Raw genomic sequence first — 24,491 nt, 5'->3', positions numbered from 1 at the left:
TGGCTGGTTACTAGAAGATGATTCAGCTGCATCTGAAGTTTCTTCACATTTTGAAGATTCTACATGCATTTGTTTTTTTCTACCGGTTTTTCCATTTCTTTAATCATAATTGTAGTTAAAGAATCAAGAGAAACTCCACGACCGTGAGCAACTGCATATACTAAATCGAAAAATATGTAATCGTTTAGTTCGTCTGAAAAAACAAACAAAAAGTATTTTATTAAATGAATACTCAAAATGTCTTGTATCATTTTGACATATTATTTAAAATACGGGATAAAATTATACAAAAATACTACCCACTCAACTTAGGCTACAGTCATTAGGCTACAGTCTACACACATTAACAATATTTACTTCCTTAATGATCTATATAACTTTTAATAACAATTTTTTGCGCCAATTCTTATGTATGATATTACTTCACAACACCGTGAACTATAGTTCATGGTCGGATACTTCAACCGTATCCACTTTTTACAAAAAATACAATTTTTGTCATTATAATGGATTTGATCGATATTTTATAATAATTGTACCATCTGCAGACTCACACCAAAAAGATTTTCTTAATTTTTTTTCTTCTAAAAATTGATCTGTAAAAAAGAATTTGTGATTCTCAGGATATATTAGGCGGAAGTGGAATTCAAAATTTATTTTTAACGCGACATTAGCATTTAACCCAACACAAAACTATTGTACTACTTGAATTCTAGCCGTATTTTAGCTATGCTAATGGAGATAGCTTAAGTAATTGGTGTTTAAATATTGATTCTTATGAAAACCGCCGGCTTTTAATTAAAAAGACAGTTATTTTCTCCACTTAACGGAAAACCATTGAGTCATGGATATGTTATCTCCTATCACTTTATCTTATCTCTAATCTCTTAATCTAAAAGTTTTTTTGGTGTGATTTTGTAACATGAAATTGCTTGTAGCCAGCCCAATAACATATCCATGTTAAAATAATATTTCAAAGGAAAGTATTAAATCTATTTTGGTTCGTGCACAAATACCTTTTTTTAATTAAATTTAATTTTGATTTACGGGCTAAGCCCATTGAATGTTACATGAGCTAATTATGATTACGACTTACAACGAAACATAATTTTATAATAAAGAAAAGAATTAATAAAAAGAAAAAATCATCTAAAATAACGATTATAAAAAATAAATGCCTTAAATAAGTTGGGACTCTTAAACATTGACAAGCGACAATAACCTTTAAAAAGTTACAAAAAAAACTCACACTTATACGGCCTTCTATTGAAATGTTGATTAGATTAAAATATGTAAAGCTTACCCGCAAGATTCTTTTCGTCGAATTTTTGTAAGTGGTCTATAATAATTAGCTGAGTGTCGTCGTCGTCACCAATAATTCTTAAAAATTGTTTAATAGTAATTGTGTTGTCGTCAGTTTTTTTAAAAAATACAAGAGCTGTATTAAAAGCGTCGACTATGGCCTAAAAGAAATACATTTTTATCACATAAAACGTTGATAATGAAAATTAAATTTCGTACATTAAGTGACATACTTGTGTATATTAATTAGTAAAAACTATAATATTTACATTGTCCCCATATTATAATATTACATCTTTTAAAGCTAAAAAGGGACAAATCTAATTTAGTGTTTGGTAAATTTTCCCCGGTAAAGTTATCTTTTACTTGGCTGCCCTCAGACTTTTGTAAATAGGTACTATACAAATCACAGTAATTAGACCAACAATTAAATAAACATGCATGATCGCTAAATATTTCTTCTCCAGACTTGGGAAAATAAGTTGGTACTATCGTGCAAATTCTTCATTATAACATTTTTCATGAAGTGTGCTATTGGCGAAGAGATAAAAAAGTCCAAAACCTAGCGATAAATGCCCGCCTATTTAGTCATGGTTTTAATAATATAGTGTTAAAACAATTTTAACTTCATATTACTTTATCTTTGCTACACATTCTCTCATATATAGATGTTGGAACGCAGATGACAATTGATATACTCGTTAATCATATTATAATTTTGTAAAACATTTAAAATTTTATATTGTTCAGTTATGTACTTGTAGTGTTTAAAAGTGTACAGTTAAAGATATTACAAATTTAACACGAGTGGCAAAACGAATGACTCTTAGTCTCAAAAATATACAATTGTGTTGTTCAATTAATACAAAATTATACTGTTGTAATTTATTGCCATTGTTCACCAAATTATATTTGGCGATAAATAACTCTTAACTAATGACAGAATAACCGACTGGTTTTTATTTACAAATATAATAAGACAGTATTTTTTTTTACACTAATTTGTATTTATATATTTTCTTGTTGATTTTGACAATATAATATATCTATTTTAGCTTCGAGACGATAGCAAGAAGCTATTGGTTTTATAATTATGTTAATTTTTAAAATTTTTTGTGTCTCGACACCATACAAGTCTTTTTCTTTGGACTGAATTAATCGGTGTGCAGATGGTACTTGGTGGGTTAAAAGTATAAAAAAGTTAACTCCCTTTACCTCGAAACCGGGAAAACCGAAAAAAAATTGCCAGGTTTTTAACCGTCAAATTTGATTTGATATATTTTTGCTAAAAACGGTCGGATAGAGTCGAAATTTATATAGAACATTGATTGGAAATATGTTTATTTTACTGTATTACATTTTTGGTTCGAACCTTGCTTGGTTTTTTTTTCGTGTACCTGAAATTGCTGACAGCATACCGAAAAACATTGCTGTTAAAAACAAAAAAATGCCTTTAAATATGCAAGAATGAAAATTTGGATTAATAGTTTAACACCGAGGACGTTGTATGGTTTTTGATATTAATATACATCACATTCTTTTATATTGTACTTAGTTCTATATATCTTATCGTGTACACCTTTGTGTTATTTTTTTATTTATGAGTAACTACTATTTTGTTGTACAATTCGATGGTGCTCGGGAAAAACTGTGGCTAAGTCTAAAATTTAAAATGTTCAGTAATCCAGATAGAAAATTAAAAAATGTATACCATATGGCATATAATGTAAAAACAAAAATTCATAAAGGTGTGACAACTGATAAATTCGTTGTATGACATAGATAATTTTACAAAAAAAAAATCTTATCATTTTACTGGACTTTGGTATGATGTAAACTCGTGTTTGAAAATTTTAGACTTGGCCAGTTTTTCCCGAGTACCATCGAATTTGTTTCAGTAATAGTTTTAAAACTGATTGTGAGTCGATAATGTATTGAACAATTTACCTAAACGACGTTGACCGTTTTAAAATGTGTTTTATAAACTATATTATATACTTTGTACTATAGTTGCGGCCTTTTAAGGCCACGCTAGGAAAAGTGTCAATATTTTTGCAGTTTTCAGTAGGAAAACACACATGTGTAAATGTCAATATCGTAAAAAGGCGTTTGCAAAGCATGTTGTTTCCCGAATTCTAGCGAGTATAATTCCACCATCGCATCAGTCCCTTAGAGCCGAAATAATAATTATTAAAAAATATTATAGATCAGCGGCAAATATTTCATATTTTGGCTCACTATAAAAGCTTCACATCAAGAAACAGATATTTTATCGACGCGAATACTTTAACCATTTGCTGTAAAACCGAAATTGTTTTTGTGTTTTCTACCGTTGTTGTCGCTGTTATTGTTCTTATTTGTACAAATATTTCGAATACGAAAATATTTCACTGAAAAACAATTTATTTTTTGTTTGATACAAGTCGATATACTACCGTTTGTTTTTATCACGTTATGTATATTATTATTGTTTTGAAGTGTAGTAATTTTTGTCTTGAAAATATTTGTCCGTTAGCATTCAACCAATTTTACATGTTATAGATTTATACTACACTTAAGTTACATCAGCTACTACCTACTTCATCTTAGTTGTGTCTTAATTTTAGTTCTTAAGTCTGATTTTTTTTCTTCTATTTTCTTAGAAATAAAAATAATATTACACAAAATGTAAGTAATCGGTGTTTATTTGAAAAGAAACAGCGGTTTTGGAGTTATAAAAGTCGTTAAGACGTATTGTATTTTGAAACATTTTTTTTTGAGTAACGTTTTTAAGTGATTTTTTAACATTTTAAAAAAAATAGTACCATTATTCGGCAAATTACTATATTAAAAATGAAATATACTATTAGACATTATTAACATATTAATATTAAACTATTTCTTTAGGAGTTCCAACTTCCGTTTTTCGTCTTCTTTAAATGCCTCGTATAAACGCCTACTTTCGATTTCTTTTTGCTTCTTAATTAACGTTGCTTCCCTTCTTAGTTTGGCACATTCTTTAATCGATATTTGTAGTACGCCGCAATGGTTTTTAAAAAAATCCCCAAATATTTTTAAATTTATAAAGTCTAAAACAGAACAATAATTTTGAATTTAAATAATATGGTATTATAGGGGCATGATGTGATGCAGTCGTTAGCTCAGTTTGTATGTGTTTTAATATTTTGTCTAAATTTGTGTATTTTTGGGTCTCGCTAATTTTAATAGTATGTGTGAATTACTTATGTAGATATGTTTTTATGGTCACTTTTTACTTATTCTGGGCGGTAATTCTTTTAATTTACAATTTTAAGGCGTATACACCGTTTATTATTATCAAATATATCAAATAATTAACAAGTTGTGTTGTTTAAAAAATAACAAAATATACATCATATTTTAATTTTTATAAATGTAATTGAGAGTATTTTCCTTAAAACAACTGTTTTACCAGTTTCACATCGAGAACAAAAGAATATTATTTAACGATATATAACTTAATGTGTAGTTAATGTTTACCTGAATATTCTGTTGAATTTGGATATGTGTGGGTCTGTATGAAATCATTCACGATACCTTGATGATCTATGGACTTATCATCTTCATCAGCCAACATCATGTACCTGCTAAATGCGTCGTGTGAAATTCCATTAACTACAAAAGGTGAATCTCTGCAGAACCATTGTCTACAATCAATGAAAGAATCTTCTATGACCTGAAAATTGTTAAGCAATACACAGTTTAATTTAAAAAAAAATCTGATTATAAAATTGATAACCGCATAGGCTTAAATACACGTATAACCTACGGACTAATTAACAAGTAATAAAAAAAAAAATTTTTTTTATCAGTTTGCTATAAATAAAAGTATAGTTTTGATTTCTTCATCGTTACTTTTTTTTTTGGTTTAGAGGAAATGTAATTTACTAAAAATAAAAAAACATATTTATTACTCGGATTCTAAAAAATTTTTGTTTTTTTAATAATTTTAATTTTAAGTATACGTCACATTTGTACAAGCTTTAATGTAAAAATAAAAATTAATTCAAACGTTTTTTTATTGATTGCTATAATTTAACACAGATATACATTACCCGTTGAAACAAACAATTATTATTATTATATAGGATTTAATATTTACCCCTTCTTCAGTTTCCCACTCTTCAGCGCATTCTTGTACGGGCTTCCTTTTTCCTTTGCAAACGTGTTTAAAAAGGTCAACAAATCCTTCTAAATTTAAAGGTTCTAGAACAAAAATATACAAAAATTTTGAATTTTAATATAAATAATAATTATTATCATTTATAAAATATGTATGTTATTATAAAGGCATGGTGTGGTGTAGTGGTCACCTCAGTTGTCGATGAAACAATTTTATTTTAGCTGCAAATATATTGTTTTTTACAAGATGTGTTTTAATTTGTCTACATTTATGTGCGGACTATTTTTTTTATTTTACCTTTTTGAGCGTTTTTTTAGATCTTATAAATTTTTAGTATACTACTTTGTGTTTACCATATTTTTTCGCTGTTTGCTTTTTGAAGTAATCATTCGCGATTTTCAAATCATCTGGGTTTTTACCCATGTACTTTACACATTGACCCAATGTTAAATCACTAGTCTGGTATTTAGGGACTTTGAAGAACCATTTTCTACAATCCTTGAACGAATGTTCTATAATCTGAAAATGTATTATTAGTACAAAGTTGAATTCCATAAATAATCGGATTGTAAAACTTAAATAATTTTCAAATTAAACCTAAAAATGGTTATTTTTTTGTCATGCATTATTACAAACTTTAATGTTATATTATTCAAACTAAAAAAAAATTAATTTAAAAGTTTCTTTATTGATTGCTATAATATAACACAAATATACTTTAGCAGGTATAAAGAATTATTTTTATAGGCCTTAATGTTTTAGTAATCAAATTTACAAATTATGTAAATATTATTCTTACATAACATATAACGTATACATTAAAAGACAGTAACTATTTTATTTAGATTACATTATTTATTACGCTCAGATTTACAGCACTAATATTTTTTTAATAATTCAAAAAGTAATACAAATATAAATATTTAATAATTTACAAAGTATTAAAACCTAATTATATATTTTCGGCTAACACACGGTTTTTAATGAATTTAACTCAAATCATTAAGTTACGATTCTAAATTACTTTTTTTAAGCTCTAAAACTTTTTTTGATTATAACTATTTATGAAAATAATTTTATGTGTAAGCCTTTATGCTAAAATAATAATAGTTTCTCAGATAAGAATGACTATTTGGGTTGGTTTTTTCCTTTATATTATAAATGACTCAGCGAAATATTGTCAAAAAAATAATAGTATGAATTACCTCATCTTCAAGATCACCTGTACCGGATGTACTAGGTCGGTACGGAATCCTGCAGCTAGCCGTTATGATAAAAAAGAGTAACAACAATGAGAAATTAAAAAACATTGTACTGTTATATAAAGTATAAACTGAAGTTAAACTTTGGGACAAAACGAATGAATTTTACCGCCTTTGGATGCCTGTCTTAAACTGAATTGAAAAAAATAAAACTAAAACTATACGAGTTATGTTATTGAATTTTTTAGATACGGCACTATTATTTAACTTGCATATTTGTACAAGTCTGTAAGTATATATGTTGAATAAAAACCCTACAAACATATCGAAAAGGTATGCAATTTTTTTTTTATTTCAAAGAAAATAGTTTAGAATTTGTGTATTGCAAAACATCATTATATAATATATCGAACCAACTTCCAGCCATCAAATATCAAGACTACGAATCTTTAAGTTCTAATATGTACTTAAATTGTGTAGAAGTATATCATTCATACATTTGTATGACCGATGTTAGTCAGTCACAGACACAGTACATTAGTCTGTTGTTAGACTTTTCCATTTTAAAAGTTGGGGAACATTTAGATCTTAGTAAATAACCATTGCTTATTCATAATTTTGCTCGAATTTGGTTTTTTTTGTGTTCGTGTGATCCCTTATTATAATAGCTTAGAAAATCGAAGGTTATACTAGTAATATATTATACGTTGCTAATACTCTCGAATCGAATACACTTTTGTGGGATTTGCATACACAGTTGTGTCAATATGTTTTTATTCCTACTGACAAAATGTATTGAACTTTTCTAGGATCCCGTTAAAATTGTACAGAAAATGACTATGTGCTTATTTATCTAAATGTGTATCTTTCATGAATTGTGTTCACGTGGTTTTTTGCAAAATCTAATATTTTCTGTATCGACTATGAAAATGTAAAACATTCGGGATTACACATAATCAGTAGCGCAACCAGAAATATCCCGGGGGGGGGAAAGGGTGTCCAAAGTACGGTTTTTAGGTATAAGGTCCATGTGTAATATAAGAAAATGACAATATGTGATAACGATTTGTTATCTGCCACAAAGCAGGCCAAACCAAAATTATTATATTGCCAAAATTAAAAAAATATTGTTTACTGTAAAATATAATTAGACAATAACTAAAATTACCTTACCCAATATTCCACTTTAGAAACACTCAAGGAGGGGGGGGGTCTGAACCCGAGTATCCCCCCCCTTGATTGCGGATACTGCACATAATTATTATGATATTATTATACCAGCGTTACAAAAAAATGTCTTATTGAAAAAAAATATTTTATACATCATGACAATGAAACGTAACTCGAAACTTGAGATTCCGTAATTTTTTAACTGGATCACAGACAGGTTTGTTTATTTTTTGAAACCCTCAAAAATGGAAATCGTAGTAAAAAAAAAAGTTCTTAAATCGGAATAAAAATTAGTATTTAATGTCATAGCATTATTTGTGTTTGACCACACTTGTAAGTTGTAACCTGTATAGTTCATTAATAAAATATATTTCATATGTTGATAACATTTTTAACACTATTATAATACTATTCGACTTATACAAATAATAACTACTAATAATTGTCAATATTTTTAGTTAAACCAGTTTTTTTAGTGTTTTTTACTCATTATAAGGTAATTGACCATTTACCGATCCCACGCCAAATACATAATGTAAACATAACTTGACTTTTAAAGTTACTGCTTTTTAAATCGTTATCGACTTACGAAATCATTTCGCTCGAATTTGGTTTTTTTTTTTTGGTGTGAGCTGCGAGGGCTTATTTATTATAGCTTAGAAAATCGAAGGTTATTTATTTGGACGGGCAAAAATGCCCAATTAAAAAGAATATACAATGATCGATGCGTACAATTTTCTAGATAAAATCTATGTGGTTACTACACACTTATTAAATAGGTTAAATATTACTAAGTATACATTAGTATCAAGTTAATTACAATATAAATATATACAAATACATAATCATAGGTTCTTGGATATTTCTTACATACTAGTTAAATATATTATTTTATTAAATTGTTTAAATATAAATTAAAGTTATCAATAGTTGAACATGAAAATAAATCAATATGATATTTATTAACTAAATCCATACCTTTAATCATTGGAGAATTTCGACCATAATTGCTAGACTGAAATGGTACATACAAAGTATTTTGTTGTCTAGTACTCCGATTAGGAACCAGAAAGCTTAAGCTTGAAAGTAATTCTGGACAATAAACCTGCTCATCAAGTATTTTAAAAATAAAACCAAGATCTAACCTTTTCCTTCGTATCTCCAACGACTCCAAGTTTAAAAGAGACAATAGTGGCTGATAAGAAGAGTGAGATTGACGTTGAATGTCACGGTTAAAAGATAATAATCTCAAAAAACGATTTTGTATCGATTCTATTGTTTGTATCGGACCTACTTTACTAGGAAACCAAACTATAGAGCAGTAATCAAGTATTGACCGTACATATGAACAATAAAGTGCTTTTAATGCATATGCATTATTAAAACCTTTGCAGTTTCGATTAATAAAACCAAGCATAGAGGAGGCTTTATTTTGAATATATAAATAATGTTCATTAAATGATAGAGGTGCATCAAATATTATACTTAGGTCAATATTTTTAGAGATGCGAGTGAGTTCAGAATCATTTAAATAGTAGTTATAAAGATATGATGTCCGTTTTTTCGAGAACGATAATACTTTGCACTTGGAAATATTTAAATGTACACTGTTCTGGTTGCACCAAACATAGAGGACGTTTATGTCATTTTGAAGTAACTTAGCATCATTTCGGGTGTTAATAATACGAAATAGTTTTAAGTCATTCGCAAAAAGTAACATGCGTGAATTATTAAAATTAATATCATTAATGAATATGTTTAACAGTAATGGTGCTAAATGAAACCCTTGAGGGACACCCGAACTTACATCATACTGACTTGAACTAAAGTTTTTAATTTTAACATATTGTTTCCTACCAGAAAAAAAAAAGGAAAGGATGAAAAGGATTGCGTATACCTAAGTGATATAATTTAGAGGCAAGAATATTGTGGTCAATTTTGTCGAAAGCTTTCGGAAAGTCGGTGTAGATAGCATCAACCTGGTGTCCTGCCTTAAACGCATCTAGTACGTAACGTTGGAACACTAAATGATTTGTACTAGTCGACCTACCAGTCGTGAAACCATGTTGCTCATCAATAATTATGTTTTTAAATATTGGATAAAGTGTTTTTGATACAACACTTTCAAATAGTTTTGTGATGATTGAGATTATCGAGATAGGACGGTAATAAGTTATTTGAGTATTGTCACCTCTTTTGGAGATTGGTGATATATAGGTAATTTTCGATTTATCCGGCAAAATACCCGAAGAAAGAGATAAATTGAATAAGTGTAGAAGAGTAGATACTAGTAATACTTCATTCGTTGACAATACTCTAGAATCAGATATACCATTATTATTGGATTTGAATGCACAGATGTCTATGTTTTTTTCAACGGCTTTATCGTTTGACTATGTGCAAAAACAAAATATATTATTCAATTTTTACACAGTAGTTTGTACTTGTTGTCTTTTTTTAAATGTAACCCATGTCTTATCGACGATAAACTATACTATGTATTGTAGCTACGGTATATTATATGCCATGCTAGGAAAAGTGTCAATATTTTTGCAGTTTTCAGTATGAAAACACACATGTATAAATGTCAATATCGTAAAAAGGCGTTTGCAAAGTATGTTATTTTCCGAATTCTAGCAAGTTATAATTCCAACCATCGTATCGTCCCTTATAGCCGAAATAATAAATATTAAAAAATGTTATACATCAGCCTCAAACAACTTACATTTTGGCTTCACATCAAGAGCGGTAGTGAACGTGATTATTTATTTTTTGTCAATTTGTTGAAAATAAGAATTATATATGCGTGATGTGGCTCATTATAAAATATCAAGCTACTTATAATTTTTTTAATTTCTTAAATTATTTTTTTACTATCAAACCCGTGTATCATGGCAGGTTCTTTTGTACATTTTTCTCAATTCGCAATATGAACTATAAACAGGTATTTTAGCGACGAGTAGGTTTGAATTGAAGACTTTAATCATTTGCTGTTGAAAAAAATTGTTTTTGTGTTTTCTACTGGTGTTGTCGCTGTTATTGTTCTTATTTGTACAAATGTTTCAAATTAGAAAATATTTTACTGAAAAACAATTTATTTTTTTGTTCCATACAAGTCGATATACAACCATTTGTTTTTATCACGTTATGCATATTATTATTGTTTTAAAGTGAAACTATTTTTTGTCCCTAAAATATGCTCCTCAGCTTAAAAGTTAATTCAATATAGTATATGTCAACTTAAATATCAAATTAGGGTTTATAAGAAATTAATTTTTTTTTTTTTTAAAGCTATCATAGTGAGGTCAGACCACAAGAGTGACAAGGTGAAAGAGATCACAAGTCTTCTAAATTTTTACAATTGAATGTTAAAAAGTACTATTAAATAAACTTTAAGTACTATCGCAGTTTTGTTCTACACCAAATCTACACCAAATCTACACTACTTACACATATTGTCTCTTTTTAAATTACCTATCAAAATAATTTGTATAAAGTAGGTATTTTTTTAATTTTCTTATAAATAAAAATGACATTGCACAAAATGTAAGTAACCGGTGTTTATTTAAAAGAAACAACGATTTTTGAGTCATAAAAGTCGTTAAGACATATTGTATTTTGAAACATTTTTTTTAGTAACGTTTTTAAGTGATTTTTTAACATATTTAAAAAAATTGTATTATTATTCGGCAAATTATTATATTAAAAATTAATTATACTATTAGATATTATTATCATATTAATATTAAACTACTCCCTTCCGTCTCTACGCCTATTTTCGATTTCTTTTTGCTTCTTAATTAACGTTGCTTCTCTTCTTAGTTTGGCGCATTCTTTAATCGATAATTGTAGTACGCCGCAATGGTTTTTAAATAAATCCCCAAATATATTTAAATCTATAAATTCTACAACAGAACAAAAATTTCGAATTTATATAATATTATAATATGGTATAATACGGGCATGATGTGATGCAGTTGTCAATAAAACAAACTATTTTAGCTTAGATGAGCAGCTGAAAAGGTATATGTTTTATAATGATGTGTTGTTTTGTCTAAATTTCTGTATTTTCGCGTCTCATTAATTTTCGAACTGATATGTTAAAAACAGAATAAGAATTTAAATTTGAATGTTTGTTTGGTTCATCCTGAAAAGTTGCAAAAAACGAGATACGACCCTTTTCGTTGGGGCAGTCGATTTGTGTATTACGTATGTATATAGATTTTTTTTTTTCGTCAGTTTTTACTTCTCCCGGACGGTAATTATTTTATTTAACACTTTTAAGGCGTAAAACCGTTTGATAACATCAAATTAAATAATTAACAAGTAGTGTTGTTTGAAAAACAAAAAAAAATATACATAATTTTAACATTTTTATAAATATGATAAATGTGATTTTCTTAAAAACCAACTGCTTTACAGTTTCGCATCGAAAACAAAAAAAATATTTATTGATAAAATATAAATTTAATGGTTAAAGGATCGGTCAAACAGAAAGCGGACTGTCCGCGCGGACAGGTCGCTGGTCCGCCGCGGACTCTGTACTCTATTAAAATGCACCATTCTGGTTAAACAGACAGCGGCCTACCGCGGCAAACTGATGGTTGTATTTTTTCACAAAGTTCGCGGCGGACTGGAATAATTTTGTAAAATAAAAAGAAATAATATGTATTAAATATAGACAATACACTGGATTTTCCACACGTATCAGCACTTTTAAAATATTATTATTATTATTATATAACTATCGAACATAAAATATACAAGCAATATTGATGACAACATATTGTACTTAATTTTTTTTTTTTTTTTTTATTAAAATAAAGACAATATTTACAATCTGTATACAATAAAACAATAGGTAAAAGAGCTGAAATAGAAACTAGACAAGACGACGTGAAAGAAGGGAGCGTCCATTAAAATTGTGCACTGAAAATGGCCGATGAAACGATTGATTGATCTAGTTCGAGAATGCGTTTATTTGTATGATACGTGGCATCCAGATTATAAAAAAAAAAACAGAAAAATGGACAGATTCGACAAAAGACTGGTATCAACACTTCACAAAAATGTAAAATTAATAAAATTTTTCATCCGAGTCTGCAACCACGAATGAGCATTTTCGTGTCTCGTTGAAGTATCAAATAAATGTAAAGTAGTGGTGGAATTATAGATAATGGTAGATAATGTTATAGTATATTAACAAGCAGTAACAAGCTCGTATCTAAGGTGCCTAGTATATTAAAACATCAAGTTTCTGGCTAATATTTTAGCGTTTAATGCTATCTGTATCCGGCTTAAAACAATTCATAAAAATATGACCTCTTAAATTATTGAATTCAATTTAGTTCAGTTCTAGTTTGAACGTTGAGAATACAGCATAGTCGGTGAAACTCCCCAAATATTCTATTCTTTTTTTATTTAATTTATGTACCCATTTTCTTTTTTTTTCATCTTGCTTAACTCAGGACAAGCAGAAGAATCTAGACATTTTGTAAAAGAAAATGAAAACAGAAAACGTGAGATAAAAAAGTAAAAAATAAAAAAACAACCAGCACAGCAGTACACTCTTGGTTGTGGCAGTTTTCACACTGGTTCGCTCAAACTTGTCCGCATTCTTTTTGACTATCCCAGTCCGCAGCGGACTGGCAGACTAGTTGGACGGACCCTGTCCGCGCGGACAGTCCGCTTTCTGTTTGACCGATCCTTAAATATATATATATTATAACGTGTGTACTTAATGTTTACCTGGATCTTTTGAAAAATTTGGGTATGATCGGGTCTGCATGAAATCACTCACGATACGATGATGATCTATGGACTTATCATCTTCATGAGCCAATTTCATATAACTGGCAAATGTATAGCATGAAATTCTTTCAACTAAGTAAGGTAGGTTTCTGTTGTACCATTGTTTACAATCAATGAACGAGTCTACTATAACCTGAAAATCATTTAGCAATACAAAGTTTAATTTCATAAAAAATCTAAATAAATACACGTATAACCTACGGGCTAATTAACAAGTAATAAAAAAAAAATTTTTTTTATCAGTTTGTTATAAATAAAAGTATAGTTTTGATTTCTTAATCATTACTTTTTTTTGGTTTAGAGGAAATGTAATTTTTTAATTAACATATTTTTTTTTTACAAAAAATAAAAAACATATTTATTACTCGGATTCTATAAAAATGTTTGTTTTTTTAAAAATTGTAATTGTAGTATGCCAAGTATACGTCACATTTTTACAAGCTTTAATGTTTTTTTACACAGACTAAAAAATAAAAATTAATTTAAACGTTTTTTTATTGATTGCTATAATTTAACACAGATATACTTTAGCTGTTGTAACAAACAATTATTATTATAATATAAGATTACCCCTTCTTCAGTTTCCCACTCCTCAGCGCATTCTTGTACGGACTTCCCTTTTCCTTTGCAAACGTGTTTAAAAAGATCAACAAATCCTTCTAAATTTAAAGGTTCTAGAACAAAAATATACCACTATTTTGAATTTTAATATAAATAATAATTATTATCATTTATAATATATGTTATTATAAAGGCACGGTGTGGTGTAGTGGTAACCTCGGTTGTTGATGAAACAATTTTATTTTAGCTGAAAATGTATTGTTTTTATAATGATGATTTTTACTTTGCGTTTACCTTTTTTTTTTGCTCTTTGCTCATCAAAGTATTCATTCGCGAATTTCAAATCGTCATTACCCATATACAATACACATTGACCCAATGTTAAATCACTAGTCTGGGATATTAGAGCATTGTATAACCGTAAAGCCAAACTACTAGTCTTTTTTTTTTGAACATTGGTCAACCATTTTATACAATCCTTGAACGAATGTTCTATAATCTGAAAATTTATTATCAATACAAAGTTGAATTCCATAAAAAATCCGACTGTAAAACTTAAATAATATTATTTAAATAGTATTTATTTAAGGTTATTTTTTGTATGCTAAGTACACTTTGCCTTATTAAAAATTTTAAGGTTTTATTAATCAAAATGAAAATGGATTAAAAAATTATTTTATTGATTGCTATAATATAACACAAATATATGTACTTCAGGAGGTTTAAGAAATTATTTTGATAATCTTGTCTTAGTAACCAAATTTATAAATTATATAAATATTGTTCTTGACATTATTTCGTTATTTTTTACAAAGCATAGAACGTATACTTAACATTAAAAGACAGTAACTATTTTATTTAGGTTACATTATTTATTACGCTCAGATTTACAGCACTAATCTTATTTTATTAATTCAAAAAATAATATAACTATTAATATTTAATAATTTACAAAGTATTAAAACCTAATTATATGTTTTCGGCTAACACATGATTTTGAATGAATTTAACTCAAATCATTAAGTTACGATTCTAAATTACTTTTTTTAAGCTCTAAAACTTTTTTTGATTATAACTATTTATGAAAATAATTTTATGTGTAAGCCTTTATGCTAAAATAATAATAGTTTCCCAGATAAGAATGACTATTTGGGTTGGTTTTTTCCTTTATATTATAAATGATTCAGCTAAATATTGTCGAAAAATAATAGTATGAATTACCTCATCTTCAAGATCACCTGTACCGGATGTACTAGGTCGGTACGGAATCCTACAGCTAGCCGTTATGACAAAAAAGAGTAACAACAAAGAGAAATTAAAAAACATTGTACTGCTATATAAAGTATAAACTGAAGTTAAACTTTGGGACAAAACGAATGAATTTTACCGCCTTTGGATGCCTGTCTTAAACTGAATTGAAAAAATAAAACTAAAACTATACGAGTTATGTTATTGAATTTTTTAGATGCGGCACTATTGTTTAACTTGCATATTTGCGCAAGTCTGTAAGTATATATGTTGTATAAAACCCTACAAACATATCGAAAAGGTATGCAATTTTTTTTTATGTTTCAAAAAATAGTTTAGAAATTGTGTATTGCAAAACACCATTACATATACTTAACCAGCTTCCATGCCATCAAATATCAAAACTATGAATTTCCAAGTTCCAATATGTACTTAAATTGTATAGAAGAATATCAGACGTACATTAGCGTCTAATGGTATAATTATTCATTTTTTTAATTGGGAAAACTCCGCTTTAGAGATCTTTGTGATAAACATTACTTATTTATAAATTTGGTTTTTTTTTTTGTGTTCGTGTGAGCCCTTATTATAGTAGCTTAGAAAATCGAAGGCCATACTAGTAATACAATACTATATATATATATATATATATACTAGTATAAGACATCATGCGTTGACAATATTCTCGAATCGTATAAACTTTTGTGGCATTTGCATACACAGTTGTTTTAATGTACCTTTATTCCTACTGACAAAATATTTTGAACTTTTCTTGAATCCCGTGTATAATATACAGAAAATGACTATGTGCCTATAACCTAAATGTGTATCTCTCCGCTCTCGTGCATTGTGTTCACGTAGTCTTTTGCAAAATCCAATATTTTTTGTATTATTTTACCAGCGTTACGAAAAAAAATCTACTAATAGTTGTCAATATATTTAGACAAACCAGTTTTTAAGTGTTTATTACTCATAGTTAGATAATACATGTACATTTGCCAATCCGACGTCAAATTTATAAATACATCTCTGTTACTGTTTAAAATTACTGCTTTTTAAATAATTATCAACTTATGAAATTATTTCGCTTAAATTTGTTTTTTTTTTTGGTGCGAGCTGCGAGGGCTTATTTATAATAGCTTAGAAAATCAAGGTTATACTAGTAATATATCATACATTGACTAGATTCTAGAATCAGATATACCATTGTTGGATTTGTATACACAGATGTGTTAAGTTTTTTTCAACTGCTTTATCGTTTGACTATTTACAAAAACAAAATATACTCATTTTTTTATAAATTCTTGGTACAATATACAGAAAACGACTACACATTCGTATCTACACTTTGTCTTTTCTCTTATCAACGTTAATATTTAAAAAAAAATGGGAATTACACATAAATCATGATGATATTTTTTTATCTTGTGGAAAAAAAGTGCACTGAAAATAACTGTTTTAACACAAAAACAATAGTATAAAATAGAGTACAAATTTTAGGTTTTGGACAGAAATGCTGACAGCATAACGAAAAACGTTGCTGTTAAATAAAAAAAAAGGTGCCTTTGAAATTCATATATGAATATATGTTATTGATTCTTCCAACGGGAAAAATATATACTAAATTCAATTGTTGGATTAATAGTTAAACACCAAAGAAGTTGTACGATTGTGGTAAGGCTGCATTGTAAACAAAAAAATTGTATGTCAGTATAAAAACTTGATACGTTAACGTGCAAAATATTTTTTAAGCTTTAGAAAAAACTTTTCTCATTCGATGGGAGGTGAGGAAATTTCGCTTCGGTAATATAATATTTTGCAAATATAAAATACTGTGATATAATATGGTTTGCTACGTTGCTATAATCAATACCGACAACACAACACACGCCTACGCCAAGTTTTTTTTTAATTCACGATTAAAAAAGTTTGAGATATCTAGCCTGGTAAAAGCCGAGTCTGCTATATTCTTAAGGCCGTATGGTAAACTTATCGGTTACTCATTCAGGTATAAGGGATAATTATTGTATGTGATATACACAAAAACGCACAATTTCGGTTATGGAATACACTTTAATGAGCCGAGTGACCAACACGAACCACAATACCACAATTCGTGTCCAATTATTATAATACTCAGTTGAAATATTGTAGTCCTAAAAAACAAGAAAATTTCTAACGGTTACTGTCGCACATCGACATGGTTTCATATTCGAAATTCAATTCGTGCTCGCTTAAAGCCGTTAATTCCGTTTCAATCGAATCCGGATGTGTTTCAACACAAGTGTCCACGTTTGTGATTTGGCGACCGTCGACCGACACCAATAGAGGCTTTTTGGATGTTAACTCGTCACCGGAAATCAGTGACATCCGGTTGAGCAGTTCTTGTAATTTCATACCGTTCCGGGAATAACCGGGACAATGCGGTACACTCTCCGGGTTTTCTTTCAGAGCCAAATACGCCTGTAAACATACAAATACGATGAAAATATAACAACCTGTAAATTGACTTCGGTCAAAGTATTTTTTCTCCATCTTGTTTGGTTTTTCCCAAAAAAAAAATTTGACTACTGATTTTTGAGAATTTTCCTTATTTTTAGACCTTAAACCATTAACTTCACCTACAACAGCCTAATAAAGAAAAAGTTACCACCCATTTTAAGGGAAAGGGTTTATGGTGATATTTTTTTGGTTGTCAACGTTTATCGGTATTACTATATCTAAAGAATATTCCATACAAATTTGAAATAATTCTACAATTCTTATAAAATATATGAAACAGTGTAATTTAAGTTGAAAATTATGTACATTTTTTGGGTGTTTCTCTCGATTTTAAAGGGGAAGGAGTAAAATTTTCAATTTTTTGGTGCAATAAAGTGCTTGTTAGTGTGACTTTTATGTTTGTGAAATTTTCAAACGCTTATAGTCAGTTTAGTGTTTAAAGATTTAGGGTCTAAATTTAAATGGCCTAAAAGAGACTCGGTTGTTATCAGTTTTAGCCAGAGAGGTTTAGATCTATTTTGAGAATTAAATAGATGCCCATGTCGAAAATGTATTCCAATTAATATTACCATGAACTCCATCGGGTTACGCGGTCTAACTTTGGCAACTTGAACAAACAATTTTGTTAATGTCGGAGTGATGTATTTTATTAGATATTCTTCGCTGGAAATGTTTTCGAGGTGTTCAAAATCCGTCAAACGTTCAAATTCCTCCAAGAGGGTCATCTAAAAATGTACTTCTTGATTAAATTTATTAAACATTTTTAAAACCTGCACTGTTTAAATACGATAGCGGTCATTAATTATTGGATTTAAATTAATTTGTTCGACGACTAAACTCGATCAAAACTATCAAACAGAACAATTCTAACAAAAATAATGCTAAATCTTCTAAAATGTAATTAAAAGAAATTGTAAGCTATAAAATTATAATTGTTAGTTTTTTCCTTAAAAGAAAGACATTAGATCATGACTATGGTAATTGGAGGCTGGATAACTTAAATAAGATACATTGATGTCAAAAAATCTATTTACCTATTAATTAAATTTAAAATTTAACTTTCGTATCGCTTCAGTTATGTCGGAAAGGAGAAGAGGAATAGGGTAAGTAAGTTTATCAGTTAATAAGCGATTTGGAACGGCAGGGATTTCCTACCCTAACCTCTCCTTTTCCCTCTAGACTATTTCTACCTTCCCTCCTAATCTGCCTCTTGATATCAAGAGAGAGGCTCTTGATATCTCATGTATAATCTCTTATTTCTTATCGCTTATCACATATTCACATATTTCGTGACATGACGTGGTGATGAAGTAAGACATATTCGTATCAAAATTGAGCATTGAAGGTTGATTACTATTGAAGGTCGATATTAAACTCGGAAATAGTTTACTTTTTCCATCAGCTTTTTTCTTCGTTCCATTTCCTGTTGACTTTGTTCAGTCGAAACTCTACTGATCGTTTCCAGATCAATTTTAGTCTTCGAAGACGACATTCCTGGGAATAAATCTACACAAACGTAAGTAGGTAATTATTGTAGGATTTCAAATATTGTATATTTCTACTTTTTACGTTGGTTTAGTCTGAACTGTTTGAGAACTGCGTTAAACAATTTGTCTATGGATAGGTCCGCTTCCGGTATGTCTTTTATGGCAGAGCCAAATTTCAACGTAGGATACGGCGAATCAAGCGTTTGAATAGGTATGTAATATATTCCAAACATTTTCATTAAGTTTTTCAGGTCTTGTTCGTTCCAATGAATCTGAGAACTAATCGCAATCCTTATTAAATACCCACTACGATTAGCTGTTATCCGGAGGCCATTCTCGTACCTTTTTGAGGAGGTCAATCGTTTCTTATTCAGACTGCTCTTTTGGCTGCTGCCACTATTAGACATCTTCAGAATAGGTTTGGCGGCTTTGGCGGGTATATTCGGCGAAGACACTAAATTGGGATTCGATGAGGAAATGGTGGTAATATCGGAAAACATTAACCGTCGTTTGGCACTCTTCGACTCAACGATGGACGCTTCGTTTTGAGTATACATTTCCATAAGTGGTTGGGACAACGGATTTTGTTTTAAACATACCACCAGCTCTACATCAGTAGGATTTTAAAATGTTTTTAAATTATAAATGCGTACAGCTACTTGAAAATGTATAAAAATTAGGTATTGTGTTCATGAGAAATCACCCAGAAATATTATTTTTTTTTGGAATGAATTTACATCAGAGAGGATTATGAATACTTAAAAAACAATTTCTTACCGGGCATTATGCATTCGTCCATTTTGTCCGGCGAGTCTGGGTCGGAGAAAAGTAATTTAAATTGACGGATTGATGTTGGATAACCATCCAAAATATAATTGACATTCGTAGAGAATTTTGGCGATATTTTCTTTCGGAAAAGCCTAAAAAAAAACAACCGAAAAACTAATCTAACGCCCGAAATAGATGGATTATTGATTTTACGGAATCAAATGAACGTCTTCCAATCGCCCATCGTTTTGGTCTATAGATGCATACAGTGCGTTTAGCTCTTTTTCTAATTTGGCCACCTTTTCTTTAGTGTGCACATCTTCTTCGGGGTGGTCGACATCGTCTATCGAATCCACAGACAAAGGTGTTCGTAACTTCATGATTTCCTTTCTCTGTGGACAGTGTCAAACCATAATTACTCAGGTACGTCACTCGGGTATGATACCATAAATACTGTACAATATTAGCGATGTAGTCGTCAATCAATTTGTTTGGTTCCAAGTACTGAACGTTATAATAATTGACCAACTTGTGAGCCAATTTAGTTTTTCCCGTAGCTGGTGGACCGAGTACAAGTATTTTAATATTCTGCGATAAATGTGACATCATAACTATTTATCCGATACTGTTAAACAAGTATTATGAAGCACTTCTTCCACTTTGCCTTTATCCCAACCAGTTGGGGTCGATCACCCTTGGCTCTTGTCCTAAACTTCCACTCGACACCATGTCTCACATCATCAGTCTTCGTATCATTCTCATTCGTATCCAACCATTACTCTCTCCTTATGTCATGCCCAAACCACTGTTTAGATAAAACCAGATGGCAAACTTCCTATTAAAGCAATGAAACCTCACCTCAACTCAAGTATCCACTGGTAGAAAAACATATTCTGTTTTATTTCCACTAATTCTTGGTCCTGCTTTTATCTCTACTCTCCATTATAAAGAACCCGTGACATTTACTTTGATATTATGTTCTATTTTATAAATCTCCATCAACAATTCCATCTGGTCGCTTATCGATGACTTGTTGCCATACCACTGAAATTCGGGCCACACATGATCGATGCTAGGTTCAATTTTCATGTTGGCCGATATGATGTGCCTGTGCGTGCCCTGTAAACATGACATACCTAGTGCATTATAACAATATTTTAGTCAGTAATTACCTCACACTAACACGAAGGTCGCTATCATCCAAAAATTTCTCCAAAGGCACAAATGTGGATATTTTCGCATTACATCCCCGAGTAAAAGCCTGTGTAAATGAATTAAAACATTACAACATAAACTCATCGTACCGAAATTCTAATCAAAAAGCGTACCATGATGATTTGCTGTAAAGTCGATGGCCAGGGATCAACGGCGAAAATACAGCTGTACTCCAATCGTTCGGATTCGGTCATCGATTTATACACAACTCTGTTGAAGTTAAGAAAAAGAAAATCTTTTAGAGACGTTTTGCCGATTCATATCACCGCGTTCAAGTCGTACTTGGCTAAATTTTCCACATGAGTAATGGGTACGTAGTTCAGACTTTTGGGTATTAAAAAATTGCTTGAGTTGGAAAAAAATGAATCGAAGGCGAATTTCAACAAATCTTGTTCAAACCCATATGTGATTCCAGACCATACTATTATGGTTTTTAACGGCAATTTTCTCTACATTAGTTAAGCATATATGTAAATAGATTTAATAGGTCTTCAATAGATGTAGTTAAGATACTATTGACGGTAAAAAATTATTACTCCTGCAGTCAGCACTTCCTGCTCGAATTGAAAATGATCCTCAAATGCCGGATGCGGACGTCTGTTTTTTCCATTTTTCACATTATACGGATCCTTATTTTCCTTGATAAAAAATATATGACAATATACTTATTATCGTATTTTAATACAAAAATGTGATGACAACTCAAAACATAAAGTCGCGTCCCGAGGTCACGGTTTGAAGACCTTAATAATTTATAAGCTAGTTTTGTTAAATAAAATTTTAAAAAAATTTATCACACAACCGTGAAACACTTAAAGGTAAATATCAATAAAAATTCTATAGTATACTATAGAATGGATAAATTGTATCATTGAGTAATAATTTAATTAAGTTAACTTTCGTTTGGTTGACTTAACTTAATGCCAGGTACGACCACCTATAAAATGTTGTCACTGATACAACCAAGTTTAGGTGCACCTCAATTTGTTTTCTGTGAATGGTTCCAAAACATTATAATTATTCAGTAATATTGGATTGTCTTGTAAACCAGTATTATTAGACTTATTCGATATAATATAGTTGACGTCTGGCCGCTGATGGTAGAGCCCAATGTCTCAATAAGTAAAATATTATGAAGTAAGTGAAAAGGTACATTTTCCCGGTACATATTACCCATAGTAAAAAATAGGAAGCAAACTATAGTATAGACTATAGCATACATTTTATGTTCAAGTACAATAACGATTACAGATAAAAATTGTTTTTTTAACGTTTTAATTTTATATCAAGAAACGCGACAAACATTTAATACCCAACAACATCGGAAAAAGGTCGATTCTTCAAACCTTACCTAAGTATCTGTTTTGGAAACAATTAATTAAAATTTGCAATCGTGCTAAAATACTGGAACTTACTGTTAAATTATTGCCCGCCCAAGTCATGACTGTAGATATCACAATACACATTCTTTGATAGCCATTCGGCGGTTGGTGGTCATTGTCATTGGCGTTTATTATGTTTTCTAATAATGCATTGAATACCCGCCTACCTCTCGCCAACTCATCGTTATCTCTGGACACGTCTATTATCACAACGCCACACGACTTGAGCAATTTCCAAATTTCATCTTCTCTAATCAAATTTACATCAGTGAAATGGTCATCCTTATTTAGAGTAAAATCACACGTCTCATACTATTGTTTGGTAACATTATATTATAAAACACTGACACAGATTATTATTTTTGAAACTTATTTACTTTTGGTTCTACAATAGGTTTGTCGTTTTCGGCAACAGTGTAAATATCATAGGCTACCTCTCCGTCGACACTGTTGCTGAATTTATTTAATTTATCCAACGAAACCGTTGCAACAATCTTGTTGGTCGTATCATAATAGTCCTTGATATATTTCAGTCTGTTCTTCGGTTCTATTTCTAATAATCTAATGGGAGTAAACCGATTTGACATAACACAATTGGTTGATTTGGTGGCACCTTCACCCAATAATACTTATGAAACTCCTTAGCTGTCATCATATCGATGATATTCATCAGATTTTGTTCATCGTTGTCCATCGTAAGCCCCAAATCGGCCATTTTTTTTATGTCGCAGATTAAGTTAGAATTATTTCCAACATTATTATTCCGTTCTTCTTTTGATATTACTTCGTCGTCGTCCGACTGGTCTGCAAAATTTGGCGGTTCTGTTGCATTGTGGATTTTAGTCTTCACTGTTGTCAGGTACTAAAATTCACATTCCAAAACATCCTAACTGTGCTGGCTTTTACGTATAATATTATATTATCTCATCACAAACCTTTATGATGTACTTTCCGTTATAGGAATCTCCTTTACTGACGAAAACTCGATTGAAATAATAAGGGGGTTCTTTGGTGAGTAAGTAGTCGTCGAATTTCATAACATCATAATCGTTATCGTTTCGCTCATCATCGTATTCCAAACCGTGAGGATTACTCTCGGAAAGGGATGTACTCAACAAATTCATTGTCGCCACACAATTGAATACCAAGCAAAAATTAATGAAAATAATAAACAAACACAATTTCTTAAAAAATGTTTACTTTAGTGTATTACTATAGTGATATGACCTATTTCTGACAAACATAATAAGAGTTATATTTATAGTCGATTTAAAATTGTTATTGTGAAAAGGGTTTTCTCATAGTTATTCATAAGTTGTAGGTATAACGTATGACGACTAAACGACTGTCTAAAAACTTTTTTATTTAACTGCCTTTTTTCATTTTTAAATGATATTATACTATATTAATGCAATATATCCTGCAGGACAAGAGTAAACAGTTAATTATGTTTTTAAATAATTAGTAAAATAATCCTAAGAGACTTACAAGTATGAAATCGGAATAACTAAATAGTACTTTGAATGTACGGTTAAGTTAGTAAAACCCTTTGACCTTTAGATTTTAACTACCCGGTTTTCTTTGCCTTCTCCACAAATAAATAAAACAAATTAGTTCAGGCTAGACTTGTATCAGACTGATATAACTGCTATAAAGGAATAGCAAAAATGTTGGTGATGTTGTTTTTTCAGTCTTAGACCAC

The 24,491-nt window shown here is 29.8% G+C and overlaps 1 protein-coding gene across 1 annotated transcript; it reads right to left on the bottom strand.

Moving 5' to 3' along the window:
- Positions 1-4,176: 4,176 nt before the first annotated feature.
- LOC126837895 (uncharacterized) lies at positions 4,177-15,577 on the bottom strand. The gene is made up of 10 exons (XM_050571869.1): positions 15,409-15,577; positions 14,482-14,686; positions 14,197-14,300; positions 13,564-13,759; positions 11,570-11,720; positions 6,649-6,703; positions 5,797-5,962; positions 5,423-5,526; positions 4,801-4,996; positions 4,177-4,370 (listed from the first exon to the last, which is right to left on the bottom strand). Exons 1-10 carry the CDS (start codon positions 15,511-15,513, stop codon positions 4,177-4,179), a joined length of 1,476 nt encoding a protein of 491 aa, XP_050427826.1. The 5' UTR covers positions 15,514-15,577.
- Between the last annotated feature and the right edge of the window lie 8,914 nt (positions 15,578-24,491).

Source organism: Adelges cooleyi, unplaced genomic scaffold (genome assembly GCF_023614345.1).
Source record: "Adelges cooleyi isolate 19-005CV unplaced genomic scaffold, UGA_ACOO_1.1 ACOO_flye_CR_arks_rails_tigmint_CR_PRNA_30, whole genome shotgun sequence".
NCBI classification, from domain to species: domain Eukaryota; kingdom Metazoa; phylum Arthropoda; class Insecta; order Hemiptera; family Adelgidae; genus Adelges; species Adelges cooleyi.
This window is presented reverse-complemented; position numbering and strand designations above follow the sequence as displayed.

What these genes read in the sequence shown, in the direction of transcription:
- LOC126837895 (XM_050571869.1), bottom strand. Translation starts at nt 15,513, where the DNA reads ATGTTTTTTAATTTCTCTTTGTTGTTACTCTTTTTTGTCATAACGGCT. An exon ending in GCAAAGAGCAAAAAAAAAAG is followed by an intron (nt 14,301 to 14,481) that starts GTAAACGCAAAG and finishes TTTTTGTTCTAG; the next exon opens with AACCTTTAAATTTAGAAGGA. An exon ending in AGGCGTAGAGACGGAAGGGA is followed by an intron (nt 6,704 to 11,569) that starts GTAGTTTAATAT and finishes CATAACGGCTAG; the next exon opens with CTGCAGGATTCCGTACCGAC.